The 27,927-nt window shown below is 47.7% G+C and overlaps 1 protein-coding gene across 1 annotated transcript; it reads left to right on the plus strand.

Moving 5' to 3' along the window:
- The first annotated feature begins 494 nt into the window (after nt 1-494).
- LOC144138986 (phospholipid scramblase 1-like) lies at nt 495-12,438 on the plus strand. Its single transcript, XM_077671489.1, has 3 exons — nt 495-665; nt 2,916-3,245; nt 12,334-12,438. Exons 1-3 carry the CDS (start codon nt 495-497, stop codon nt 12,436-12,438), a joined length of 606 nt encoding a protein of 201 aa, XP_077527615.1.
- Nucleotides 12,439-27,927: the final 15,489 nt, after the last annotated feature.

The following is a 27,927-nucleotide window of genomic DNA, read 5'->3' on the forward strand; positions in this document are numbered from 1 at the left end:
TTAGTTATTCAGGGTTGGTGAACACGTAGCTTCTCTTTCTGATATCAAATGACAATTTTCGTATTAAAGCTGCGCTTGTGAAGTATTTCCGCAAGATTTCAAGGCTGCAAATTAATTTAGTTCGTGCTGTTTTTGAACATTAGGCGGTCTTACATGCTCCAGAACATTATGATTTTGAGTCCCCGTGAGCTCGGCGCATTCCCGCAACCCTGTATGTGCCTTCTCTCGTGCTGTTAAACATTCTGAATTGCAAACCCATCACCGCGCACGTCAGCGGCTGTCTGTACAAGTATACGCTTGCCTGCGCTGCTTCAATCTACGCCGGTATAGCCTCTTTGTTGGCGTGCTTTCTTGCACTTTCTAGGAAATACATTTTCTCGGACAAGAGCACGGGCTGCGGCCAGTCCACGTGAAAATAAATTTGGTTGCTGTGATCCTCTTTTGCAGTGGTAACACCTTACGAGCAGCGGAACAAATATGTGGTGAAAAACACGATGGACCAGTTCATCTTCTTGGCAGCCGAGGAGAGCGACTTATCGGACCGCGCGTGCTTCTGTAAGAGACGTCCTTTCGACATGCGTCTGCTGGACTACCGCAACGTTCCGGTGCTGCGCTTCATCCGTCCACTGCGATGCGACCGCGCCTGCTGCTTCTGCTGCTTGCAGGCACGTATTAGGGCGCAATTGAAGCCTCTTAAAGCCCCTCTCTGGCATTCATGTGCATAGACTAGCAGGACGTTCAATGTAAATTTAGTTTGCCAAAATGGAAAAAGTTTGCACACCAGTCCCACTAGTAATTTGTTAGCTCTGGAGATGGCCCCCTTTAGAGCAGTAGAGTGTTGAGTATATAAGTCTGGGCACTTTCAGTCGCGGGGAAATTCATAGATTCTCATGACCACCATCAAGCGAATAATATGATTATATTGCCGTGCAGCATGGCAGAAGGAGAAATTTCAACGCTTGCATTTCTTCACTCTCAAAAGGGCAGTCCCCATGGACTCGTCTGTCTGCTTGCAATGCGGCACCCAAATTTTAATGTTCGTTGCTGAGACGGACGTCCAAACGGTCAATGGCAAAATGGCAAAAGGACATCGTCATACCGATAGACATCTTCAAGTCCAATGAGAAGCTTCTAGTGCACAAACTAAACCCTAATGCTACCTTTACCTATATCCTGAAGCTTTCTCATTAATAGTGAAAATGATCAAGTGTTGTGACACCCAGAATTTTTGCTGTGGCTGGGCTAAGCTTAGGTGAACCGCTCCCTTCATACACATAGTCCATGATATAGCGCAACATCTTGGTGCCCACTCACACACTGCTTCAGATAAAAAATATTTTATACAGTAATACCTAGTTAACTGGAACTCGCATATCTCGAAAAATCGGCTAAGTCGAACTTTTCCGCGGTGCGGAACCATTTCCTACACGTCCGATGTCTTTTTTGCCCTTTGTTTCGAAGTTTTTTTGGCCTTAATTGCGGATATCTCCAAACCTTGAGTGAGAGTGGAACGAAAATTTCGCCACCGCGGACCTTTTCACAAGATTCGCGCGATGTTGCCGCGCGTTATTCCCTCGATTTTTTTTTCTCGTTTAGCTCCGCCTACCACAAAGCCGATATTTTCCCCGAACGTAATATCTGAGCCTAGACGGCATATCAACTTCGTCAAGCAACGCTGAAGCTCGTCATGCGATGGTACAGACATACGCAGAGGTACTATCTTGATCGCAGTTAGGGTGAACACGGGAGCGCGCGTCATTCCGTGCGCGGGAGCCGCCTGTCGGCGTTCCGTGTAACTTCGCACGCGCATCACATAGCCTCGTTGCAAACGAACTGCGCATGCGTGTGAAGCTACCCGGAACGCCGACAGGCGGCTCCCGCGCACGGAATGACGCGCTCCCGTGTTCACCCTAACTGCGATCAAGATAGTACAGTGTACTAGAAGGTGCTGTTGAAGAGCTTGTAAGTAGTAGCGCCTTTTTTTTTTGCAAAGAACTCGATATATCATGGCAATGAGCGTAACTTCGCTTATCTCGAAAATCTGCTTATCTCAAAATTTTTCCCGGTTTTTCCTACTTCGAGTTAACGAGGTATTACTGTATAGTGTACTGAACTGTGACCGAATCCTTCGGCGCCATGTTTCCTCTGCCACCCCGAGCTCCGCTCGTCTATCTGTCGGCGACCGTTATCACAGCGTTAGTAGTACATTGGACGCTCTCCGCACTTGCAGCTTCTGCCTCAACTTTTCTGCTCCACTAGAATTCGCAACACTGAAACCAGACGAACCGAATCGCGACACATGTCCACCCAGAAGAGGGGTGACCGACCGACAAAACAGACATAGGCGCCCACACAAACAGTCCATTACAAATGGCACAGACGACAAACCTTCAGGCATCACACGGTCAAGCCTTCAGAATTGCTTCCGTTGCGGCTGGGTGTCCGCAAGGACACCCAGCCGCAAGGATTACTCTCAGCAGCCTCTAAGGCCTGACAGACCTTCTACCCCGCTGTCCGAGCTTATCGTTGAGGTCCCCGATCTCTCCGCGAGCACCTCGTCGAACTCAAGTAACGCCCAGCACCCAGACAGCCTCGATGTCGACCTACTTGAGCAGTCGACGTCTTCTAGGCTCGTCGGTGCTTCCGCCGCTCGCACCATGATTTCCCGTGATTACGCCGTGAATCCAACATTTTCCTCCACTTTTCTTTCTTGTAGGATCTCCGCAGAGTTAAATCGCGCTTTAAACAATGCAGTGTTGTCTCCATTGTAGACTTTGCCTTTTACCTCGTTTTTCTTTCTTTCCTATTGTATAGCTATCTATGTGTTCCATAGGGGGTAGTTGGGATTACTTACAATGTCTCCTTCACAGCGCTATGCTTTGCTTTCCTAGTAATTCTGTTTTTGTGGCTTGCAGGAACTGGAGGTCCAAGCTCCGAAGGGCACCGTTATAGGATCGGTCCGAATGGACTTTAGCCTCATCTTTCCGTCCTTTTCCATCCTGGACAGCGCTGAGAATCTCGTGCTCAAGATCAAGGGGCCCCTATGTACTCTGTCCTTCTGCTGTGAAGACGTCGTGTTCGAGATCTTCACCGCAAACGGCGCCACCAAGCTGGGGCACGTGATTAAGATCTACACTGGCTTCGTTCAAGAATGCTGCACCGACGCCGACAACTATTCGCTGGTTTTCCCCTTCGACCTGGACGTCAAGATAAAGGCCGTGCTCCTCGGAGCGCTGATCCTAATCGTGAGTGCCTCTTCATCTTTAGGGGAACTGTTAAGTGACAGAGCAGTAAAATTTCCGTAATTTTGGGTCACAACATCACATCCATCACAAAATGGGGGTAGTTCTCAAGTGCAACGCTGCAATTTAAGCAAAAAATACGGCCCCTTCCACTTCGTGAAGAAGGATGACCAGCGAAGCTATGTTGCGTAATCTTACAGTGACCTTTGCGGCTAATTGTCATGAATAATGAATGAATAAATTTTGTTATAGAAAGGGTGGCACTGTGGCCTGTTGGGGAAATAGGGAAAGGGGTTCGGGGTTGATAAAATTCAAGTTCTGTTGACCATGTAAGCGTCCTTCACGAAGGCCCACAGTCCAGGCAGCACGTCGTTGGCGTTATGATTTGGGTATATTCAATCCTGCAGAGATTTGACGTCAGGGGGCTTGCGTCTTAATCGGATTCCTTCCACGATCCTACATGACCACAGCAACTGGCTTATTGTCGGTTGATCTTGGTGGCACAGGGAGAACAGAAGCTGGTCTGGTGGAACTTGTGCGTTCTTGTTTCTAGATAGTTCTGCTGAAACAACAGTTACAACCGTTTTTTTAAACCATACTCCTTCCCTCAATGGCCATGTATAGAGATCATGCAGTAATTGTGTAACGTTTGCAATTTTAATGTGCACTAACTAATCATGACAAGCGAATTAAACTCGGCGGAATGGTAGAGTCGTCTTAGCGCCTTATTGTAGTGTATTTTTTTCGAGCTAGTTTCGATGAGACAACAGTTACACCAGTTTTCTATAATCATACTCCGTGCGGAGATGGGAGTTGATGCTCCAACTTGCAACACACTATGTGGGAAAGCCAGCATACAAAGACCAAGCTTACACCGATTACCCTAAAGTCGGCTTGACCTTCAAACAGGCATGCATTGCCAGGAAAACATTTCTGCAGGGGCAATACAAATGGATAAGAATATGAAGGCCCCCGAACTTTCGTATTATGATTTCTTCCTGAGAAACCTGCTCTCGAGGTAGCGGAGAAATACCTGTGGAGAATGTCGTCCGGGCCAGCCATAGAACAGGTTCTCTGTTAATAGCATATGATGTAAAACCGTGTTTTGTGTGCCGCATGACGTTTTAGAAATGATTCTACCACGTACCATGGGCACGGACGCTGTCGAGGTTTTGATTCACGGGCAGGAACTTTCGAAGACTGACAGCGCAAGAGTTTTGAAGGTACTAAAATTCCTCTGTGAAGTTGACAAAAAAAAAACAGCGTGAATCATGAGTAACAAGGACAAAACCAGGAACTAAAGCACTGACTTTGCAATGTTTCGCCTGTTGAATTTCCTTTCGTACGTTTTGCCCGCGGGGACAACGGCTTTGCACGACTGGGTGGGTTGAATATATAGAAAAATACAACACATGAAGCGGTGTTAATGCTACGCGCTTAGATGATGCTGGCAAATACAGTGTCATCGAAAGTTGTTCAGAAGTGTTAGTGCTATTCGACAGCATCGGTTGGTCCGAGATGTTTTTTTTTATTCCCAATTATTCGCCGTGTAAATGAAAGCGCCGTCACAGTAAGAAGTAATAAATAATAAAACACACTGTGATCCGACGGGATTTGAACCCAGGTTTCCAAAGTAGCAGCCGGATGCTCTAACAGCGCTTTATATTCGCCCATTGCGAGTGGTTGAACGAAAGCTATGGTCGTTGGTATCGTTTCTTGTTTTCGTGGCAGAAACCGACTGCGCGGTTCGCCAGAAATCGGGAGCTTTGAGGGTACAGTGTTCCCGATCACTATCATCATCATCATCATCATCACCACCAGCCTATCTACGCCCACTGCAGGGCAAAGGCCTCTCCCATTATTCTCCAATTACCTCGGTCCTGTGCCAACTGTGACCAATTTATCCCCGCAAACTTCTTGATCTCATCTGCCCATCTAACTTTCTGCCGCCCCCTGCAACGCTTGCCTTCTCTAGGGATCCACTCTGTTACCCTTAATGACCAGCGGTTATCTTGCCTTCGCATTACATCACTATATGCATTCACAAAACGACAAATTGGAAATTTATAAGGTGTACAATACTGCGCTCCACGTGACGCCTCAACTGCAGGAAAGAAGCTGGTCGAGGGAAGGTGGGCAAAAGGCAAGGAAAATGACGTGAATAAAGAGACGGAAAATATGGTGTAGCAGTAAAGGAGTTGTTAATGAGCATCGCCATGTTCTCGCCAATAAAATACATACGCAGGCTTAAGTGTCCCGAGGAATTCTCTTAGCGAACATTTTACCGATGATGTATTCTGCGCGTGTTAGATGCACAGCTCGTGACACTCTGCACATACCCCTAAATGTTCCAGCTTGCCCCTTTCATTTACGTGCCTCTTTCAGCTGTTCCGAGTTTTCTTTCCGCCTGATTAGAAAACCAAAACTTGCGTTGGGTAACTTAAGTTGAAGTACGCTTTTCTAGTTTTAACACGAAAGTGTTTGATGCCAGGATACAGCAAGATTTCACTGATGTCATATCTGTTGCGGAAATGACGCCAGTACACCGAACACAGGAGAAACGGCCGAAAAAAAATCCAGCCATCTCCACGAAGTGAATGATGATGAGTGGGGCGAAGCTCAAATGCGTATCGGTGAAACCGTGAACATTCGCCCACACATCATATAAAAACTCGACACGTTGTCATAGGGGAGATTGTATATACACTTATATACACGATGTTTATTATTTACATATCGATCCAATTATATACACTTATATACACACAAGATGTAGCGGTAGCATTGGCACGGGACTGGTCGTTGCGGATGGAGGCGATGGTGGTGAGGTCGTTGTCAAACCACAAGTGGTCGCATACCTTACAGCTGTGGCCGAGCGAGGGATCGAAGAAGTCGCGCTTGAAGCGCGCGTCGGCGCCACCAACCTCAGGTAGCTACCGCTTTCGGCGCTTGACCGCTGTTTCCCGCGCCCGCTCCTATTCGAGGTTCTCTTGCCGCCGCTTGCGTGCCGCCTCTGCTTCGCGGGCTCTCACTTCGGGGTCCGCTTGTCGACGAGCCCGCTTTGCTTCGGCTGCGCGAGCCCTCGCCGCTGCCGCTGCCTCCGGATCGGAGGAGTACAGGTGTGTGCCACGCCGCCTTGAGCGGCGGCGCGCAAATCTAGCGATCGACCTATGAACTATTGCACAGCTGCGCCTCTAGCGGTCGCCTCGAGAACTAGTGGACATGGCGCGCCGAGGGACTTGCCCCGAGAAAGAGGAGCTTCGCCCCTAAAAGTTTCATTGGCGTGGATGGTGCAGGCAAGGCGGTTGTAAAAACTTCTGGAGTAGAGGCCTCCCATAGCCGGCAACGCGGGGAGGTGAAGCCGGCGAAACCAGTCGGCGGCCATATTGCCAAGGGTAGAAAGGGCGCTGAGTTGGCAGGGACGCTGAAGAGATTCCGTGTTTCTTTGGGTTTACATGGCAAATATAGATAGATAAGCTGGATTTTTCGATGAGGTTATTTGACGGCGGCCTTAATTTCGCCTTTCGCATAAACTAATGACGTGATTCGAGCAGCAAATTAGCGCTTGCGTGTACTTGGGTGGTGAAGAGCCGTGGTGAAGAGCCTAGTTCTGTGCCAGTTCTGGGCTAAAAAGATTACTCGTGCTTTAATTTCAATAAACCCCGCCGCGGTGGCTCAGCGGCTCTGGCATTGTGCAGCTGAGCTTAAGGACGCGGGTTCGATTGCCGGCCGCGGCGGCCGCTTTTCTGATGGGGACAAAAAGCGAAAACACCCGTGTGTTCCAGATTTCGGCGCACGTTAAAGATCCCAAGGTGGTCAAAATAAATACGGTGGTCAAAATTAACCCCATTGATTGCACATGCACAAAGCTAAATTAAGGAGCATGGTGAGTTACTATGCGTCCCACACTTTACAATTTTCTGTTTGAGTTAATCTCTGCCATTTCTAGCTTTTCCTTGTGTTTTACAAAATGTATAAGGAGTACCCTTAAAGCTGGTTTAAGCTGCTAGCTTATTCAGGGTACACAGTCCATATCATAGGTGCACTTTACAGAAAGCATGAGACATATTTAAGATATTTCGCTTAAAATGAAATAAACACATCAGTCGCCGCCGTCTCTCGGCTTCTCGGCTCGCCTTCTCTCGGCTTATCTCGCCTACGACACGCTCTCACGAAAAACGAAGCGCTTCATTTCTAGGAAACCTGCGACAAGGGCAAATTCGCATATGTTACGTATGGATACAAAAGCGTGATTTGCTTCCTGCATTTGACATATTAATCTCATGTCCGTGTCTCCGTCACGCTGTTTCTTCTTTTTAATTTTTTTTCAGGAAGTTACTCAAACTTCGTTAACCACGCACATTCGCACGCGATCAACCCGCTATTGCAAAGAAAACTGCGCGCAGGAGGTTACTATTGGCGTTCACAGCCTCGCTAGCCGCAAAGGTTCGCACGTGAGTAGCGCCTGATGTTGGTAAAAAAAAAAAAAAAAAAGAACAAGGAGACGAAGACCGCGGGAGAGCATTGCACCAATGAATTCCACAAAGCTAAGCGAAATGGTTCGGCTAACCTCGCCTTTACCATTAACCTCCAATTAAAACCGTACGAGTACTCGCGTAAGGCCAACTCAGCGCGAATCAAATGTTAAATGGCACTGCCTTGGTTTCTCTCAGTTACTGCAGGGTAATTAAACTTAATTCGGCAGGTTTTATTATAATTAAGCGCTTAAATGTACGTAAAAACCACCTCTACACTGATGTTATGCGCCCAGGGGGAAACAGACGGAGGTGGTAACTATTGATGGCGGTGGTTTAATCAATTAAAACTGAATAATATTTTTTTAGTGGCTGCAATAAGCAGACACTTTGTTTTGAAAGGTTAGGCGCAATCGTGTTTCTACGCAGTGTCATTTGACAGAAATCTAGCTCATCCGTACTCCGAGATATCGAACTGCGAAGTTGAATTGTCGTTCGCATGATTATGAATGCAAGACAGTGAGGAGCGACACAAAGCCCTCCCTCTCCCCCACTTTTGTCACGTGCCTGCTGTGAACGGTTTTTGTTTAGTTTGACAACGGGGTGGAGGCGTAGGCAAAAGTGATAACAGGCACCGTTTCCATCTTGGCTGGCGTTATGGCAATCTGCAGTACTTTGAACCGCTAATGAAACACCGAACAAAAGGGAGGAGCCTTGCGCCGGTCTTTGCTTCTTGCATGCGTAATCATGCGAACGTCAATTAAACATCGCAGTTCGCATGCGCTACAAGAATTCTGCCTGATCAAACTGCGTAGAAACATGATTGCGCCTAACTTTTCAATACAAACATGCCTGTTTAGTGCAGCCACTAAAAAGTTAAAAATAAATGTAAGTAAGCCACCGACATCAATAATTACAGCTAATTCTGTGTCCCCCAGGGCGCATAACCTCATTGTAGAGGTGGTCGCCCCGAAAATCTAAGCGCCTAATTAAAAAAAAACCGGTCGACTTAATTTTGATCACCCGGTATATATCAATATATCAGAGCAAACACTCTGCATATAAATTAGCGCGGAAGCAGAAATTGCGGGACACATGTGTTCCACAATTTCTGCTTTCACACTAATGACATTGTTTAGTAGTATGAACAACTGTTAGAGTTTGTTTAATGGTACGTCGCATGTTTGCCTAATAGTATTAAACAAATAAGATATTTCGCGCGGTCAGACGGCAACTGACCACCGCAACTACGAGGGAAAACATTTGCATACCTGGGTAAACAAGTAGGTGTATCGGCAACATACTGCACAAATAGTGGTCAAGTGGACACTTATAACGCTATAGTACTCGCGAGACACGAAACAAACCGAGCCCAAGGCGATCCCCGGCGTCTTCTTCCCGCGATCGTCGCAGCCGAATGCAACGCACGAGCACACCATTGCAGATTTCGGCACCTTTGTAGCGTCTAAAGAATATTCACGACAAACTAAATCATAAATGCACACGTGCGAGCGCGCAACACCGCCAGACGTGCAGCTGGGAGCCAGCAGAACGCGACCGATGCGGGTGCGGCTGCTACGACGGAGCGAGTTTTTTGCCCAAGGCAAGATGGCGGCCGTCGGCGTCAGTTTTCGAGAGCCGTCTCCACTCCAGAAGTTTTATACAACCTCCTTGGGTGCAGGCGTCTAGGAGAGGTGAAGCGAAGTAACGCATCATGACGCTTACGAGCGCCGACAGATGACGCCTTGATCGTGTTTGGACCGTGATCGCGTTAGGATCGTAGCTTGGACCATGTACGCGAAGAACAGCGTTCCCATTCACGGTACAAGCTACAAAATCAACCTCTCGCGTTCCACAAGCTGAACTTGTCGCAACGCAACCGTCTGCCGTACACGTACGCCACAAAGCAGGGCCGGAGCGGTCGCACCTTTGCTGAAGCGACCCGCCAGCAGGACGTCGCTCGCTAAGCACACCCACAAGACAGCCGTCTTCCCGCGAATCACGCTTCTTTCGCTGCAGGTTTTGCCCCATACTAAGAGAGAGGAATCTACAGTTTTTTCATTCCTCTTTCTCCCTGGGGTAAGCAGCGGTTTCTTGAGAGTGCTTCCAAAATGCTCCCCAGGCCGTACAGACTACACCACTTATGTATATATTGCCGTGACGATCAAGGCGTTCTCGGCGTCGGGCGAGCATCATTACGTGATGGAGTTGTCTCATACCTGAGCTGCGCTCAGGGTATTTCTGGAATTTTTTGCAGTGAATCTGTCTATGGCTAAGATCCAGGAGATCGTCTCCGGCAACAAAGGGATGTTGACAGGAACCGCACGCAAGCGGAGCGCCGCCTTTACTATCCCCGGGATCGTACACCTGTGCGCCGCATCTTCGGCGTACGGACAACTCATAAAGAATAATAAAAGCGACTGAGACTCTTAATATTTTCATACAAGACTTCTTATAGTGCCCCGAAAATGGCTTCCCGGCAGTGCATTTGAATTCAGAGGTGAAGCCAGCGTTAAAAATATTCGTGTAAGCTTGGTGTTCGTAAGATGGCTTTTCTGCAGTGATTGTCTGTTGCACTGTGATACTTCTTCATCTTTAAGGAGGCTGTATGATCACAGGAAGCGCTTTTAACTCTTGTTATGTTGAGCCTATCCCGAAACCAATTATATGATAATTAGCTTCTAAACCGACTGTATTGATAAGGTTAATTTTATGTACTTGTCGTAATTATATGACAGTGAAGTTGCAAATACTGCAGATTCCTGTCTGCTCTCAATGCATGGACATGCACGGAGATAGGGAGGTTACAGGAAATTGTTGTTACTCCTGTTTCCTTGAAACTATCCCGAAAGAAATTATATTACAACTAGGCGCCAAAGACGAGTCTAACGTTATTCCGGGTTTGTTTACTCTTCAAAATCACATAGTTCACAGTAAAGTTGTAAATATTACGGAATTTCGCTTTGCTGTCCATACATGGGCGTTTACGGAAGGGAAACGGAAATCCCTATGTTTGTCAGCTGGAATAACACTCCAGTCCATACAAGTTTCATTCAGGTAATGACTAGGTTGAATGCTCAGTCGCAAATTACAAACGATCTTTCTTTCGTACACTTTTTGCACTACGCGGCGCTCAAAGAATATTGTCGCTCCCGTTGAGGCCCGATACGACAGCTTCGCTGGTCATCCGCCTTCACAGAGTGGACGGGCACTGAATTTTTTTGCGTCTCGTTGTCCCAAGAAAATTACTCGGCGCTAAAACAGGGACGAAGAAGAAACACGTAGGACACAATGCAGTGCCGAACTTCCAACTAGATTTTACTTAAAAAAGACGCTGCTTATATACACAAAACTAAAATACTAAAATCATTGTGACGTCAAAATGCATGACATTTCTAAAAAGGCTACTTCTTTATCTGACAGCGATATGGACGGAGTACTAACGCAGTTATCCCCTGTCTGTCTGATAAAAAGACCTTCAAGAATTTCGCGTGCTGAAGCTTTCCTCTTGCTCTCCGCAAAAACTTTGTCTTCTCTAGCATGGGGCTACACTTGCATCTTTGCAGTGCTCAGAAAGGTGGCCACCAGAATTATTTGCAACTGTTCAGTTGTGCTCCCTCGCCCTCTCATTGAAACACTTTCCAGTTTGCCCTATGTACACTTTTTTGCAGCTCAGGGGAATTTCATAAACTACACTCATGCTGCAGTCTGTGTAGCGAACAGCGTGGTTTTTTGCACAGGGTTCTGGTTTTTTCTTCTGATTTTTACTCAAAGGGCATACTTTTGACAGCTTTTCCGGGGCACTGAAAACGATATTTATGCCGTACCTTTGGGCCATTTTCTTTAAATTATGCGACCCTTTGTGTAGATACGATATGGCATGCACCTTTTTTCTTATCCGTCTGTCTGGTTCATCAGGGCTATATTTTCGCCTCATCTTTTGGAGAAGAGCTTCACACACGCTCGAAATCAGAAAATACGGGAACCGGGCCCGGCATAGCCTCAAAATCTGGTCGTGGAAACTAGCCTTCACTTTGTGAACCAACGACTTTTTCAAGGCTCCCTGAAAACACGTCATCCCCGCACCCCTTTTTACTACTTTTGAGTGCACACTACTGAAGGGAAGAAGCTGTTTGCCACCTCCGAGATGTCTGAGCGCCACACACACACAAAAATATCATGAACTCAGTTTGGGCCAATTTTACTGCACATGCCTGCGGCTGTTAAAAGCGGTGCTTACGCACAGCATTGCGCGTGTACAAAACCACCCTAGCCAATCGTGACATTTATGCAAACATCCCAGTCGCCCGTGAGGGCATTTGGGTCTGTGGCGTGCTGGACAATAAAGGTAGAACGCATGAGCCAGTTAGAGCACGGGTTACCATGCACCACTTGTTAAGCCCGGACAAGAGAGGGGCCGCTGAACTGAGCGCTGCCATTATCGAAGTACGTAATTGCGACCGATTCGAAGTGCCACCCTGCGGGCGATCCGCTTTGGGTGTACTTAAATCACCCTTGTAATCCTACAGGAAAACAGCAGCGCAATTGCTCGGAGCACGCAGTATTCCCCACAGAGTTCACAGTTGTTTCGCTGCCTTCCCACAATTTGTTTGCAGGATTACATGTACTTCGAGAAGGAGCCCAATCAGCGGCGTCGCCACCACGTTGCTGCTCCCGGCGATGGAGGCGGCGCCGACGCCTGTGCCGGTGACAACGCATAGTGGGAGCGTAGATTACGGCGACGACTGGACTTGGCGCCGGCCGTTGGTGCAGCACAACGTTATCCGTTTATTCACCATGGATTTGCCAGGACAGCCACTTCCGCACACGTACACGCAAGGCGTTCAACACTAGTCACTTCACGCAATGGAATGGGGTAAATAAAGCAAGCATGGGTCTAAATCTCTGTAAAATATTTCAGGCTTCGTCGTCCTTTCGTGAGCAAGCGCTAATAAAATACGAATAAAAACATACACCGGAACATTTGTAAGTATCGTTTGAATCTTCCCTTGGTCAAAGAACCCTTCCTGGGAACTGATATAAACAAATCGGCGCTTGAGTTTGAGGTATGTACATTAGCTCCGTAGTTTTCAAAGCGAAGCTGTGGAGGAAATCGTTTGAGTATTGTGTCCACAGCTTTAAAAATGCAAAGACAATGCCGAGCGCACGTGAGCACGGGATTCGCGGTGACGCGCCGGCAATTAACAAAACCAAGAAAATTCCGAGCGTTACTATGTGCGTAGCTCGCGGAGAACGCCCAGCGTCACCGGCGCACCTTTCTCAAGCCAAGCATGTCCACTTCGGAGATTGGTCAATATTGCGGCGACCGCGCGCCGGTTAAAAAAACCGAGAAAATGCCGAGCGCTCGTGTGTGCGTGCCTCGCCGTGACCGCCCAGCGTCTCCACCGCACGTTTGTCAAGCCCGGCTTGACAAACTTAGGTACATCGGCGAAGGTTGGCAAAAGAAAACTTCAGCGTTCACCGCAATCGTGACAGCACTTGCTCGGAACGACAATGACACGTCACAGCGTACGCCTCTACAAGGTGATGTTGAATGAAGGAAGCTCACACTTATAGCTCACACTTTATTTCAAAAAACTGAAAGAAGCTCACACTTGTAGCAACAACGATGGAGTAAAGGTCGTTGCGGCAGCAAAGAAGAAGCAAATCGGCTGCAATCGCGGACCTAAATCGTCGTGAGGGTCGTGAAGGTCGCATACAGCTTTGTTACCTTCAAGTCTTACGCGTTAATGCGAGCTTCCTTCATTTTTTTACGAGTGTTTGGTATTTTTCTAAAGGCAGACGCAATCACTTGATGAAACGACCTGGATAAGTTAGTTTTTGCGCGCCCCTGCTTGTCAACGTAGCAGCACGAAACGACATAACGGGACGAACTGCCAATTCCCATATTCAGCAGCCCGGATTATACGGCGTTTCATGACGTAGAGACGAACGCGTCTACGAGAACTCGTCACAAGTAGAGAGCCAACTCGTCATAGGTGAACTCTTCAAATAGGGCAAGTCGTCAAAGGCCATCTTGTACTAGGGAACTCGTAACGTAGGTAAACTGGGCACTTGTCTATTTCGTTACTTCTCAGCTTTTTCGTTATCCACGTGTGTTCAAATTAAGGCAATAATACGGAAATTCGGAGAATTGCCTGCTCGTGCGTATGCTTGCTTACGCTGTTTCTTCATCGCATCTACCTTACGTTTCCTTGGTGGCTTTAAAGGCCAGGGGCCATCAAACCTTCGACACGGCAATTCTATTATAATCTGATTGATTGATTGGTGGGTTTAACGCACCGACGCAATGGAGGCGATGAGGCGCGGCGTAGTGGAGGGCTGCGGATTAATTTTGACCACCTGGGGATCTTTACCGTGCGCCGAAATCTCGTACACACGGGCGTTTTTTTTTTTTTTTGCTTTTCGCCTCCATCAGAAAGCGGCCGCCGCGGCCGGGAATCGAACCCGCGACCTTGTGTTCAGCAGCGCAACGCCTTAGCCACTGAGCCACCGCGGTGGGTACTATAATCTAATAGTGCACATAAAAGAGCGGTAAATTTAAAACACCGCGTCCGAAATAGGAACGTGTGCTGCGTAAACGGCTCGAACACACAGACGTTTTCGGAACCGAAGCGGGCAAAAACGATATTTCGGTGTGGGTAGTGAAGTTATATACCGGGAAAAGCGCGACATCTTCTCCAGCCGAGACGTAGCACCTAACGCAGCGGTCATATTTGCATTCGTCTACCGCCGTGGCAGAACTTCTCGGCGTTGAGCGGTAAATACGGTGACCTAATGAGCGAAGCATTTTGCTGGTAAGATATTAAGCAGGAGCTTTCTTAGCTTTCACTGTGTTATCTTACTTTTGTGGAGGAACAATCCTCGCATGAGCGGCGGCAAATCACAAGCAGAGCTTACTATGTCCTGCGTGCGAAAGACTGTCAATCTGTGATCACTAACTTTCACCTCTCCGCACATTCAGGAACTAGTTGTAAGATCGGTTCGAAACCGTATTTCACCTTGGAAAGCTGTAGGAGGCCGTAAGATTAAAACACCAAAAAATTTACCTATCTACTTCCGTTTCCTGACGTAAATCTTTGACGCCTGAAACATGGTTATTCTATACCTGCTTTTGCTATCACATTCTCTTTTCGTGGAAACTAAACCACACATTCTGCACAAGTAAATGTTGAATTCCACTTTATGATAAAAAAAGTCGGTTGCCGTTTAGTAGAAGGCCTGTTTTTTTCGCATTATTACAATTCGCGAAGGCGGCGGCCGATCTTTATATACCTGTATAGTTCTTACAACGATCATGTAAGAGATTTGCCTTCTAGTGGAAAAGGGTGAAGCAGCTTAAATGTTCTTACGCATACGTCAAATATTTTAGTGAGTTCGATAAAGTTTTCGAAAGGTCCAGACCTTGTCATCCAGAATAAAAGTCATATTGAGTGCTAGTGTGTAACCTATTAGGCTAAGGACTTTAAGAAAGGTCTTGCTTTATTCTATTTCCAATGATATGACATGTCAATATTCCGACGTATTTCACCACTTTTAAATTTTTTCGCAGTATCTTTGCTGCACTGCCATTTATCGTGCTTCAGCTATGACGTAAAGCGTTCTTATCCTAAAATTGAACATCCAAGGCTCCTTTAACAATGCGACTGTTTGTTTGGAAGGACTCTACTTTACATTACTTTGATTAGAGTGTTTTGCTGGAACAGCAACGTAAGGTGTCCATTTGCGTACTGTCGCGCAAACGTCCGGAAGTAATTTGATTTGTTGACCACAAAACACCGGGGCAAACAACCCAGCGTTTCCTTTACCTCACCGACGGTCATTAAAACAATGATGCTTTAATGCGGCTGTGATTACTCACCCCTTGTCATCCAAACTGTAAACCAATCCGGTGCTTTTTAAAACAATGGTGTAAAATGCCAGGTAGGTCACTCAAACACGCACACACCAACGGCGGTACGCCCTGGTAATGCGGCAGAGAAATTCCCTACTCCCGGCAACGAGCCGGGCCGGTCGCCGGCGAAGCGCATGAGGTGGCTACTTTTCCGCCACTGGGGCTCGGGACTTGTTTCGGCGACTCTCCGCCCGGTGCAGACGTCGTCTGCTACGGAGTTACTTTAACGATTGCAATAATGTGCTACGTGGCTATCGAGCTCAGAACTTCCCCATTTTTAGGGCATAAAGAACTTATTTACATCGAACTTGGACGACAACAGAATTGAGTGCAGCTGATCTTTAAAGACGCACGTCAGCTGAGACAGACAATTTTCTTTGTTTTCTTTTTTGCTTTTGCTGAGCTAACAGCGTGAGCGCACTACATAAGACAGATATTTGTGATCTTTTGATTTATTTCTAGTTCTAGTTTATTTTCTAGTTTCTAGTTTCTAGTTTATTATAGGTTTTGGTTCTTTGTTGCTTATACTTTAGGTTGATTTATTCACGCAAGACCGCTAGATTTGACGCCCCTTTGTGATTTCGTTAATTCTGTATCACTTTTTCTTCACATATTCTTGTTTTTTAACTTATTTGAGTGACGGCGGAAAATTGCAAGGTTTTTGTGATTGCGTTACTTCATTTTTGTTGTGTTGCATTTTCATCATTTCTTTTGTGTGTCAGGTTTCTGTGGCAGGCAGTGAATGCTAGATTTTGCTATGCATGCTATATTTGCTAGAGAGCACAGCAGTTTGAGATAGGTGGCGAAGCGGTGGAAGTTTTAAGCCAATATATCTATTTAGGCCAAGTTGTGAACCCGGATCACAACCATGAGGCAGAGATAATTAGAAGGATAAGAATTGGATGGAGTGCATTCGGCAGGAATTCTGAGATAATGGCACCTTACCATTGTCGCCGAAGAAGAAAGTGTATGACAGCTGTATGTTACCGGTACCCACCTACGGGGCAGAAACTTGGAAGCTCACTAAGAGGGTTCAACTTAAATTGAGGACGACTCGGCGAGCACTGGAATGGAAGATGATAGGTGTAACTTTAAGGAACAAGAAGAGAGCGGAGTGGGTCAGGGAACAAATGCGTGTTAAGGACATGTTACTGGAAATTAAGAAAAAGAAATGGGCATGGGCAGGTCATATATTGCGAAGGCAAGATAACCGTTGGTCATTAATGGTAACAGAGTGGATCCCTAGAGAAGTCAAACGTGGCAGGGGACGGCAGATAGTTAGGTGGGCAGTTGAGATCGAGAAGTTTGCGGGGATAAATTTGTCACAGTGAGCACAGGACCGGGATAATTGGACATCTATGGGAGAGGCCTTTGCCCTGCACTGGGCGTAGACAGGATGATGATGATGATGATGATGATGATCATGAGCGAACTGGGAGACTTCTGTTTTGTTACTCTTGTTTGTTTGTTTTTTGCGATGGTAAACATTTGCACCTTAATAGGGATAAATATGTTATATTCCTCAATTAAGCATTTTTGCGCAGCTACAAGGTATTCCACTATCCGCATTAGGGTACCCGGCAGAAAATACTTATACAGCATTTACCTGAAGGAGGCCGGATTTTATTTTCAAGCTACGAGATTGCAATCTTATAGGCCACGGGGATACAGCAGTCAACTGTGTCTTTTGCCATAAATTATTTTAGTGCCGTTTAGACACAGGTCAGCGAGAACGCTTTCCACTTGCGAGCGAATCCTGCGGTGGCGTTTATGTCACTGTATTGCTAGGGGAAGATAAATCTGGCAAGAATTACCTGTTCGTATCTTCTACGCGAAGCGTCTGCGAGAATGCGTCACTTAAGGAATAGGATGTTTTCACTGGCGAGGCATGCATGCATGTAACCATGTGAGTGCGTCGTCACTGGTTGCGTCAGGCTCCGCGAAAGTGCGGTATTTGTCCGTGCTAAGCACATGATGTGTGTTGGACGTTACAAACTGTACTGCACCGAAAGCAAAGTAATGCCTCTACTTCAATTTGAGGGCGATTATTAACATCACTATTGAGACCACCGTTGAGAATTGGGTTGAAACAGAGCAGACGACGCACGCCGGTGTTTTAAGTGCGAATGCACTTCTTAAGCGAGCCTGAAGCGTCCGCCGCCGTCCGCATAGCAACAGCTGCGGGTGCGCGCGCTCCTCGTCTTCCTTGGCAACGGGGGGAGATGGGCGCGCGCTGCCTGGCCGCTGACATGGCACATACCCACGTGGGGGATTGGCCAGGAATCTCCTCGTCTTCCTTGGCAACGGGGGAAGATGGGCGCGCGCTGCCTGGCCGCTGACATGGCACATACCCACGTGGGGGATTGGCCTGGAATCTCCTCGTCTTCCTTGGCAACGGGGGGAGATGGGTGCGCGCGCTCCTCGTCTTCCTTGGCAACGGGGGGAGATGGGCGCGCGCTGCCTGGCCGCTGACATGGCACATACCCACGTGGTGGATTGGCCTGGAATCTCCTCGTCTTCCTTGGCAACGGGGGGAGATGGGCGCGGGCTGCCTGGCCGCTGACATGGCACATACCCACGTGGGGGATTGGCCAGGAATCTCCTCGTCTTCCTTGGCAACGGGGGAAGATGGGCGCGCGCTGCCTGGCCGCTGACATGGCACATACCCACGTGGGGGATTGGCCTGGAATCTCCTCGTCTTCCTTGGCAACGGGGGGAGATGGGCGCGCACTGCCTAGCCGCTGACATGGCACATACCCACGTGGGGGATTGGCCAGGAATCGGGCGTGAGAAGGGCTAATGCACCCGCTTAAAGGAGTACTGACACGAAATTTCAAAGCTGAGATCCGCTCTAGCAATCAAGTACAACGACAACACAAATAGGTGTCTGTGGATAAATGCATCTTTATTTCTTTGTAGTTGTGTGTGTGTGTGTGATCTCTCTTTCGCGAACATTACCGAACCGCGCAAATTCAACTCGTGCATTCGCACTTTCACATTCTTCCCCACGGGGAAATGCGGGGAATTTGTTTTTAGATGCGGCGCTCAGAGCATCTCTTGTCGGCGGCCCTGTCCTTCCTGCGTGCGTCCGTTGTTGTCCGCGGCGTGCGTCCGTTGTCCGCAGCCACTCTCCCGCTCTCCTCTCCGATAACGAACACTTTCTCGCGAGGGGCATTGGATTGGATTCGATTGGATTCGATTGGCTTGACTTGGCTTGGATTGGATTGGATTTGGGTTATACTGGATTAAAGTGGATTGTGTTGGATTGTGTTACGTCATAGCCGCGGCATACGCACTGGCGCCGGCGCGTGCCCAGGTGAGAGCGTGTGCGGCCCAGCGCGCTCTCACTCCGCCGGTGGGCGGCGCTGCGCGCGGTTCTGCGCATGTGCAGTACTCTCTCTCTCCGCGGTTTCCTCTCCTTCGGGCGCGCTGCGCATATATAGTGCCTAGAATATAACCGGTGTGCCGCTCTCCGGCGGCCTTTTTGTCGACGGTTGCTCTCCGCTTGCGCTTGAACCCCCCTCAGCGTCGCATCACACCAGGGTTCCCGCGAGGGGAGGTGGCCGTAATTTTTTTCTGCACCGTGCCGGCGCATGGCACAAGCCCCACCATGTCGGTGACGCTTCGGCCATGTCCGTGGCTGTTTCCAGTGTTGCCAGCGAAGAAATAAGCTAATCTTTTCAGTGACTACCAGCTATAAGGGAACTTGCAGCGTTTAAAGGAGCCATGAAGAGAAAACACAAGTTTTTTTTGATTCGAAAGATTGCCTCGTCAGAACCATACTGACACTTTTAACACAAACTTCGCTCAAATAAGCTACATAATTAGGAAAAAAGGGAATGACCCTGCGACCCACCATCTCATTTCCCGCAACACAACCTATGATGTCACACGAGAATGCTCTGCGATTGGCGGAGGCCGGCAAAAGCAAACGGAAGTTAGGCAGGGCTTACCAGTTTGCATAGTGAGCTATATGCCCGTTAAACATACTGCACATTCCTTTTAGGACACTAAGAATGGTGGAGTAAACGGTTGAAGTTCCGAATAAACACGCAAGCGTGTACGCCAATGCGTTCGAAACTACCGCCAGCCGAACTCGACATCTCGACGTCGCCACCGTCGCGCATTCGAATTTTCGCGTTCGAGGCTCCTCGGAGCCAACGAACCGCCCCAGCACGCACAGCCGCGACCTTGCTTGGTATCGTAATCCCTTCACAGGAGGTTGGCCGTCATATCGCCAACCAGCAAAGGTAAAAATAGAAACGAGGGGAGTTAGGAACAGCAAGCAGCGACGAGATAGTGACAGTCGTCGCAGTTTCGGAATGGTGTTGGCTTGCTGCTATTGTTAGGAGCTCGTTTCCAGTTTACAACCAGTGAAAACTTCAGTTTGTTCGAGTACTTTACAATGAAATTTCGTTGCTACGTTTTGAAATGCCCACGTAGTACGGGCATTTCAAAACGCAAATCGTCGAGGGAGTGCGACATCCCCGCCGGTGAGGAGATCTCCTTTCATGTGCTGCCCAACGACGAACCTCGGCGAAGCAAGTGGCTACGTTTTGTGAACTTTGCAAACGGAGGAGAAAGAGAGCTAAAGGAAGTACGAGTGTGCTCGCTTCCTTTCCTAGGAAGTGATTACGGCAGGGACTCTTACTTTAGCTCGCTCCTGGTACATGCTGGCGCTCGTCGCCGATTTCGTCAAAGCGCCGTCAAAGCGCTCTGACCTTGGGGGAAAAAATGCCGTACACAGCGCGCATTGACGCTCGTATCTTTCTGGTCGAAGCAGAGAGCTCGCGCGAACGGCTTTCCATACACGACACCGGCCAACTGGCATAAGCGATACTGCTACTGAAATTGAACTATTATTAACGGTAATAAAAATACGGCACATACGTACCAGTCTGTATTCGTCCGTCGCGACGGGGCTGACGAGGCAGCGGTGCCTACGGCTGGGCGTTCGTCTGCTGTGGCTATCGCGGAATGGTCGCTTTCCGGTCCATCCGCGTATCCCACAACTCCTGCCACTCGTGCACTTAGAAGCATTGAGCGTTCAAGTGGTGTGAGGTTGTTAAATGCAAGCCTGAGCTTCTCTACGAGAGTTTTGTTCTCCGCATCAGGCGATTCCATGACTATGGCTGCGGGTGCACTAGGTTTTACTAGTATTTTTAAAATGGCCGCCGTCTCTGTTTCGGCACGAGTTCCGGTTGCTGTTTGATTCCCGCGTGTGGGTGCTATATTGAGTCGACATACTAAGTATCTGTTTCATGGACCGCCTCGTATGACGCCATTGTTCACGTCACGAAATGTGCAATTTAGGGGGAGATTTAAAATTTTGGCTTAAATTGCCTTATTTCTCAGTGAATAGAGCATCATTTGCTTCCGGGAAAGCGCTTAGGGTACTATGAAACACCTAATCTTTCGAATAAAACAAACTTTTGTTTTCTCTTCATGGCTCCTTTAATTGAACCGCTTGTTGAAACAGGTTCCCTACGTTGTCAGTCTTGTTACTGTTCCGCCAACTGTGGACTTGGTAAGCCCCGGTACTGGCAGATGACGTTATAAAAACTATGAGACCAGACTGCTAATAGGGAATTGTCCGACAGAACGTAGCTATCATATTTGTCTCATTTCCTTCGAGCTTTGTTGGCTTCGTAGGAGACCATACGGATTTTACCGGATACGTGCAGTTTCAGCCAAGCGTCCGTGTTCCATGCGTTTTTGTGTGTTTTTGGCCCCGTTTAGGACAGGGTGGCTCGCAATCGTTTTTGAAGTTTATTTCCATCGCTATGCCTTACATGGCCAGTTCTTGACGGGAACTGGGATGATTCCAAAAATGGACGGACGGTTTGCTGGGTACCATTGCTATAACTATGTGCTATTCTGGGTACATTTAAAAGAACAAATAACTTGGCGAGTTAGTATGGATTCATCTGGCACTAAACAGTGCTAAATCGACGCACACGAAAAGAAGACGGTACCAGACAGCGCTTTCCCAGTGCTTTCTAGTGTCAGTGTTCGTCAGTTTAGCGCTGTTGTAAGATGTATAGGTGATATTTGTTGAAAAGTTTGGCTGTCAATTTATTCGCTTGGCAACACTGGAAACGGCCGCAGACATGGCCGATGCGCCACTGACATGGCGCGGCTTGGGCCACTGCGCCCGCACGCCTAAGAAAAAAGAAAACACCGGCGTGCATCGTCTGCTCCGTTTCAACCCGATTCTCAACGGGGGTGTCAACAGGGGTGTTATTAATCGCACTCACATTGTACTCTTGGCGTTCGGTGAGGTAGAGTTGGTTAACGTGCGACACAGTAATGCGCTTAGTAAGGACAAGTACCGCCATCCCGCGGAGCCCAACGTAACGAGTGACGGCGCACTCACACGGTTACCCGTATGCGCGCCTCTTGAGTGAATACAAGCAATATGTAGGACCAGTCGGCATCATGTAAGCGACATTCCGTTCCCATGTCGGAACAAGCCAACCACTTCTTGCATTACCTAGCGCCATCTACTGGTTCGCCTTGAGCAATCCAAACATTGTATTGCGCAACTTACAACAATGAAGGAAGCTCACACTTGCATGTTACGAAGCTGTACACAACCTTCACGACCATCACGACAGTTTAAGCCCACGATTGCGGCCGAATTGCTTTGTCTTCGCTGCCGCAACGACCGTTACTCCATGATTATTTCTGCAAGTGTTAGGTTCATTTTTTGGAAGCCATAATCATTGGACATCACCTTGGAGGGCCGTACGCTGTGACGTGTCTTTCTCGTTCCGCGCAACTGTTGCCATGATGACGACGAACGCTGGAGCTTTTTTTTTTGCAATTTTGGCCAATCTCTCTCAATGGATAAGCTTGGCTCGATGAACGTGCGCCGGGGTCACTGGTCGGTCGCTGCGAGGCACGCACACACGAGCGCTCGGCATTTTCTGGGAATTTTTAGCTGCGGACACCATGCACTAACGATTTGCTCAAGAGCATCGTTGTTAAAAGATCATGCACCACTCCGTCTAATGACGACGATGGTCAACTCGAAGCCTTCTCGTGATGGATTCCTTGGTTTGCCAATACCACACCGGCAGCCACTCTCGGGTGTGTGCTCCGTAAGCTTAAAATTTGATTTTTGGGGTGCACCGCGTGAATCGGTACTTGCTGCTTGTCAATCGCTTCGGCAATTGCTTAGAAATGGAGAAATCAGATATACGTCGGCGTCATGACGCGAGGGGCCCAGGTTCGATTGCAGCCACGGGAAGCGTTTTTTTTTTTTGTTTTGTTTTCACTTCCACCACGATCATTCGTTATCACCGTCAGAGAAAGCTCGCTTCCCTCCAGAATGTATCGCCGTACAACGGCATCACTGAGGACACTGAACCTTCGCTTTAAAACGCCCGTGTGTCGAGATTTCGGTGCAGGTGAAAGATTTTCTGGTGGCCAAAATATATCCGGAGCACTCAAACAACTACTATCCCGGGTGGAGCTTCGGCGCGTTAACTCCCCCCCATTGATAACGATATCTTTATTAAATTTGAATACCCCCCCCCCCCCGCCATAGAATTTTGAACTAATACCCATTTCTTATTAGTGACCAATATATGCAGCACCGAGGTCACATTGCTAACGCGGTTCTTCTTCTTCCTCTCATTGGGAATTACATATCAGCATCATCCCCATCTGAACAGAGTTCCGGTGGCCATGCCTATAGCGGGGGCAACCTTCCAATATTAACACCGGACCTGCGCTCCGAACAGGGCGTAACATCGGCCGACTCAGAGACGCGACGTGATGACACCGGTGGCGTGACCTGTTAATAGACTATCGGGTGAGTAGCTGGTTAATTCACGTCGGATTTTTCAGCCGCGAATGCCCCTTGACTGTGAGCGCGCGCATACGAGCCATCGTGTGTGCCTCACGGTGCGTTGCAGCTTCCGAGGGCCACCGCGGGATTTAAATGCACGGTTGTGAAGGTGCTTGCACTTAGAGGTTTGTAGATATGTTTTCCATGTTCCTGAGCTCTGGTAGGGAAACCAACGATTCAATTCGAGGAATTCGGGAGCCATTTCCATCTGTGAAAATAGTTGACCATCAAAGCTCGAGCGTCGATTATACGCGGCATACCAATTCCGAGGGGAGAAGAGGAGGGAAGTTGAAAATGTAGAACGGTAACTTGTCCTTACGGCGCGACTGATTCGCTGAGGAACCGCAGAAACTACACGCACAGATTCTTTCAACGCCGACAAAGAGAGGGCGGTGCGACCGAAGCCATGGCCTGCGCGGGTCCCAGAGTGGCAAACATTTGAGACACTTTTTAGGGGCGAAGTACCTTTGGACTTCGCTTTGTGCGGGGCTTGGTGTCCGTGTATACAGTGTTGCGCATGTGCGAGGAGCAATGGATTGGATTGACTTGAATTGAATTGAATTGAATTTGATTAAATTGGATTGCATTGGGTTAAATTTAATTGCATCGGATTGCATTGGATTGGAATTTTATATACTGTACACACGCGTCGTCACTCATTTACATGCGCGAGTGGGCAATGCCACGGGCAATGCCACGGGGCAAAGCCCCAGCGCTTCGCCCACTCGTCATGATTCACTTCGTGGAGATGCGTGAATTGTTTTTTAAAGACAATAGTCTTTGCTACTTGAACGGGAAATTTTTGGTCTGTCTGTCTGCATGTCTGTCTGTCTCACTCGGCTCAGCCAGCCGGCCAAAGCAACGTAGATGCTGCGCAATAGTCTTATGTACCCACAGCCAAATCTAAACCTGTCAACATTGTTGAATAAGAACAAGAAATTACGCAAATATCAGGCAGAAAATCAATACATGAGCGATATTCGCACCGTTCCTTTATTAAAAAGTTTAAAAATGCCTGCTTTTTGGGATAGCAAATAAAATACTGCAAAAACCCTCGCCTGCTGTTGCCCGCGCTACCTGGCGGTATTCTAAAAAATCAAACGGCAACACGAATAAAAGGTTCCACTAGATAGGTTGCGCGTTCTGCTTGGAACGCTCGTGGAGCAGCGCAACGTGGTTCCATAAACGCTGTAGTCGGGTGCCTCGATACACGCGCGTTTCCGCTGTACGGCAGCGCTGTCATCGAGGCACCCGACTTGGAGCAGTGCTACGCGGTAAATTTAAATTGACTTGAGCAAACCTGTAGCGTGTTATCTTGGAAGGAACGAGACGGGAGAGGAACAGAACAGCATGAGAGGTGAGCGGGAAAGAGAAGGGATGCATTTACTTGGCAGGGGTGCCATTCGACTACCGTCTTTCGTCGACATTTGCCACGAAAGGAGCAGATACGCGGCCAATTTTTATCTTCATGGGACACTACTGATCTTGAAAACGGTGCATATTTTCACTAATTTCATTCAGTTCCAAGTGATGGAACGTATGCGCTAAGGGTAAAAATCAATATCGTAAATGGCGTGCGACTTTGGTGATGACTTCGTGCTCACAGCACACACAACATTACGTTCGTTTTCCAGCGTCTCGCACTTCAAAGGCACGAGGTGTCTTGGGATTTCTTGTTCTCCGACATCACAAATACATATTTAAGCTTCGCTTAAAATATCAACCACAATTCGGTCAACATACAAATCATTAAACCCTGGCAGTTTATACCCTAACGCTGCTGAGCACAATTTAGGAGGCAATTTAGGTACTACTTTTCCCGTTGTCCACAACACTCGGGAAAAGCCAATGTCATTTTCTACAAGCAAGGTTTTACGCCAAAACCATGGCGTGGTTCTCCAATGTCCTATCTTAATGTGTCGTACAATCTAACGGCACTCTTTGTTATGGGCACAATTATCGAAATTCTCTCACATAATAAGTAGTAGCGGAGTAAGGTAGTAGCTGTTGTGGTGAAATATTGGGACCAGACTGTGCAAGTTTGTGGAGGCCGATGGAGCAACTTCTGGAAAAGTTCATTCAAGAAAACTCTCGTAACACATGCCAAGGCGAGAACCCCATTGTTTTTGTTTACTGGTTCTCCTTCCAAATTACGATGCCCGCGCCCTTTCTTTCCGGCCACAACGATTGTTAAATCTAAAGAAAAAAAATCTTATCTTCGACCTGTTACTGATATTATGGTGTATTGTATGATCAACGGTGAGGACTCGACAACCCTACGACCATCCGAAAACCGCCATATTAGGCATGTTCGAGCGTACGTTGGATTACCAAGTAATTCAACGTGAGCACCAAAAGTACTTTAGGATCTCTTGGCTATAATCGCGTGATTTTGCATTTTTATGGGGCTCTTTTTTTTTGACTGGTAGAATCGCGATCTGCTTGCGAGCTAAAATTTGCTATCGTGTTTCCTGGCTTAATACGTAACGTAGAGTAAGAGACGCTTAGTGGAGAAGTGCTATTCAAAGAATGATGACCAGTTTCTGTGCAAGCAATACTATAAAAAAACTTGTTCAGAAAGGTGCAAAATATAAGCTAAACCTCAGCTTTGTGTCCGCGGCATTCGAGAACGGTCGCTTGCTGCGCCGTGGCCGAGTGGTCTAGAGCGTCAGAAAGACTGGCTTGCTGAGATGTGGTGGTTCGAATCCCCTTATTTTTTTTTTTTTTTTTGTCCTGACATGCTTGTGGAAAGTGATGCATTTTTTCTCGTTGTAATCTGCATACAGCCCTCCACTGCTGGGAAATGTATTCATCTAAATGACGGGGAGCTTGAGATTTCAGTAGAAAAGTAGTTCCTTGCACCCCTTTTGTCGCCCATGATATTGCCGCTGTTTAAAAGGAATGAACCAATACTAACTTTTCATACTGACAGTTCTTCTAAAGAAGAAAATGTCATCGTGTGGCTACGATGAACAAGTGCGCTTAGGAATAAAAATGCACCCCAAAAAGCAATTTTCTGAGATACGTCGGGACTTCGGTTGATTTGGACTTTGCTTTTTCGGTCAAAACGCTTACAAAAGTATTGTGCACATGCATTTGTGCTCTTTATGATAAAAACAGAACAAAAGAACGGCGAAATTGAACAAGTCTGCACCTACGTATAATATTTTGCATCGCTGATATCCACATACCAGCTTCTATCAATGATTTCTACAAAGGCGACATTAATGGCCTCTGTTTATGCTGCTATCTTACAGATACCCATGTTTCCCTTCCGTTTCTTTTAAGAGCTAAAAAAAATGCCGTGAGCACATCGCTTCCACAGCCTCAGATAACCACCCTCCGGTACTGACACTTGCGGAACTGCTGCAAAAAGAAACGAGCGTCGCACGCTTGTTAGGATGTTTCCCACGTTGAAAACGTACGTCTTGCAGCATAGTTATCCTTTTTGCAGCTTTAGGTTGGCAATACAATTCACGCGAAACAAACAAACAACGCAGCCCTGGTTCCCCTTCCGCTGCAGTGCCAGCCCACTTGCCCCCATAGAGTTTCTTAGTAAGTATACTGTAAGAAACTCTATGCTTGCACCCCTACCACATCGCTTCTCGGCGGCGCCACCAGAGGCCGCCACAGCGCAATGAAAAAGGCGGATTCCGCTTGATGCCTGTCTGCGCGATCTACCGGCAGTGCAGCGCCGTCTGTGGCGGAGCTACCTGTTTTTAACTGATGAACAACGCATTTCACAGGGATGTGAGTTATGTTCGAGTTGGTATGGTAGCACGTACTGTTCGTTCAAAATATACTTGGTTGGGGTGAAACCTGAGCGCAGTCGACCTTCAATTATTCATCTATAGCTCCTGTGTTACTTTCAGTTTCTAGAGTTCCGTTCCTCCTTCATTCGTTGCGCTTCTGTAAAATCAGCGATTGACAAATCGTTTTTTAGGGAAGGGGGCTTCGTTCAAGGGAAAGTTTGAAGCCACTTATGTGTTTAGAACGAAATTAAAGTTTAATTACAGGCGATGGGTGTCGCAGAGCCTACAATCTACACGTTCCTTTTACTGCTTCTTTTCTTTTGAGGTTTTGGAGGCGGAGAAAGGGTCTATTTGTTTCAATCCAGCCAGGGGCGTATCCAGGAGACGAGGAGGTGTTTCGTTGGCAGAACACCCCCGAAACTTTCTGAGCAATGGATTCTCCCCTCATTTCCGCCTTTTTCCGTCTACGCGGTTCACACTGCGCATCGGCTTGTCAAGTTGTAAAAACAAAACAAAAAGTAGATACGAAAATGAAAATAAAATGATGCCTGCGTACCCTCTATCTTTTCTGGTAGTTTTGTTTTTTTTGCCGGCGACGTATAACAACACGCGAAAAATGTTTGTGGTGACGCCACCCGTTCAAGCTTTGGGGACAGTACGCGTTCGCCCGTTCTGTGTGGCACATTAA

Source organism: Haemaphysalis longicornis, unplaced genomic scaffold, assembly GCF_048455015.1.
Source record: "Haemaphysalis longicornis isolate Haplotype H1 unplaced genomic scaffold, Haemaphysalis longicornis Haplotype H1 scaffold_5, whole genome shotgun sequence".
In the NCBI taxonomy this organism is placed as follows: domain Eukaryota; kingdom Metazoa; phylum Arthropoda; class Arachnida; order Ixodida; family Ixodidae; genus Haemaphysalis; species Haemaphysalis longicornis.

Coding starts and splice junctions, on each gene's coding strand:
- LOC144138986 (XM_077671489.1), top strand. CDS start 495: ATGGACCAGTTCATCTTCTTGGCAGCCGAGGAGAGCGACTTATCGGAC. Junction 666..2,915: donor GCTGCTTCTGCTGCTTGCAG/GCACGTATTAGG, acceptor TGTGGCTTGCAG/GAACTGGAGGTCCAAGCTCC. Junction 3,246..12,333: donor TCGGAGCGCTGATCCTAATC/GTGAGTGCCTCT, acceptor ATTTGTTTGCAG/GATTACATGTACTTCGAGAA.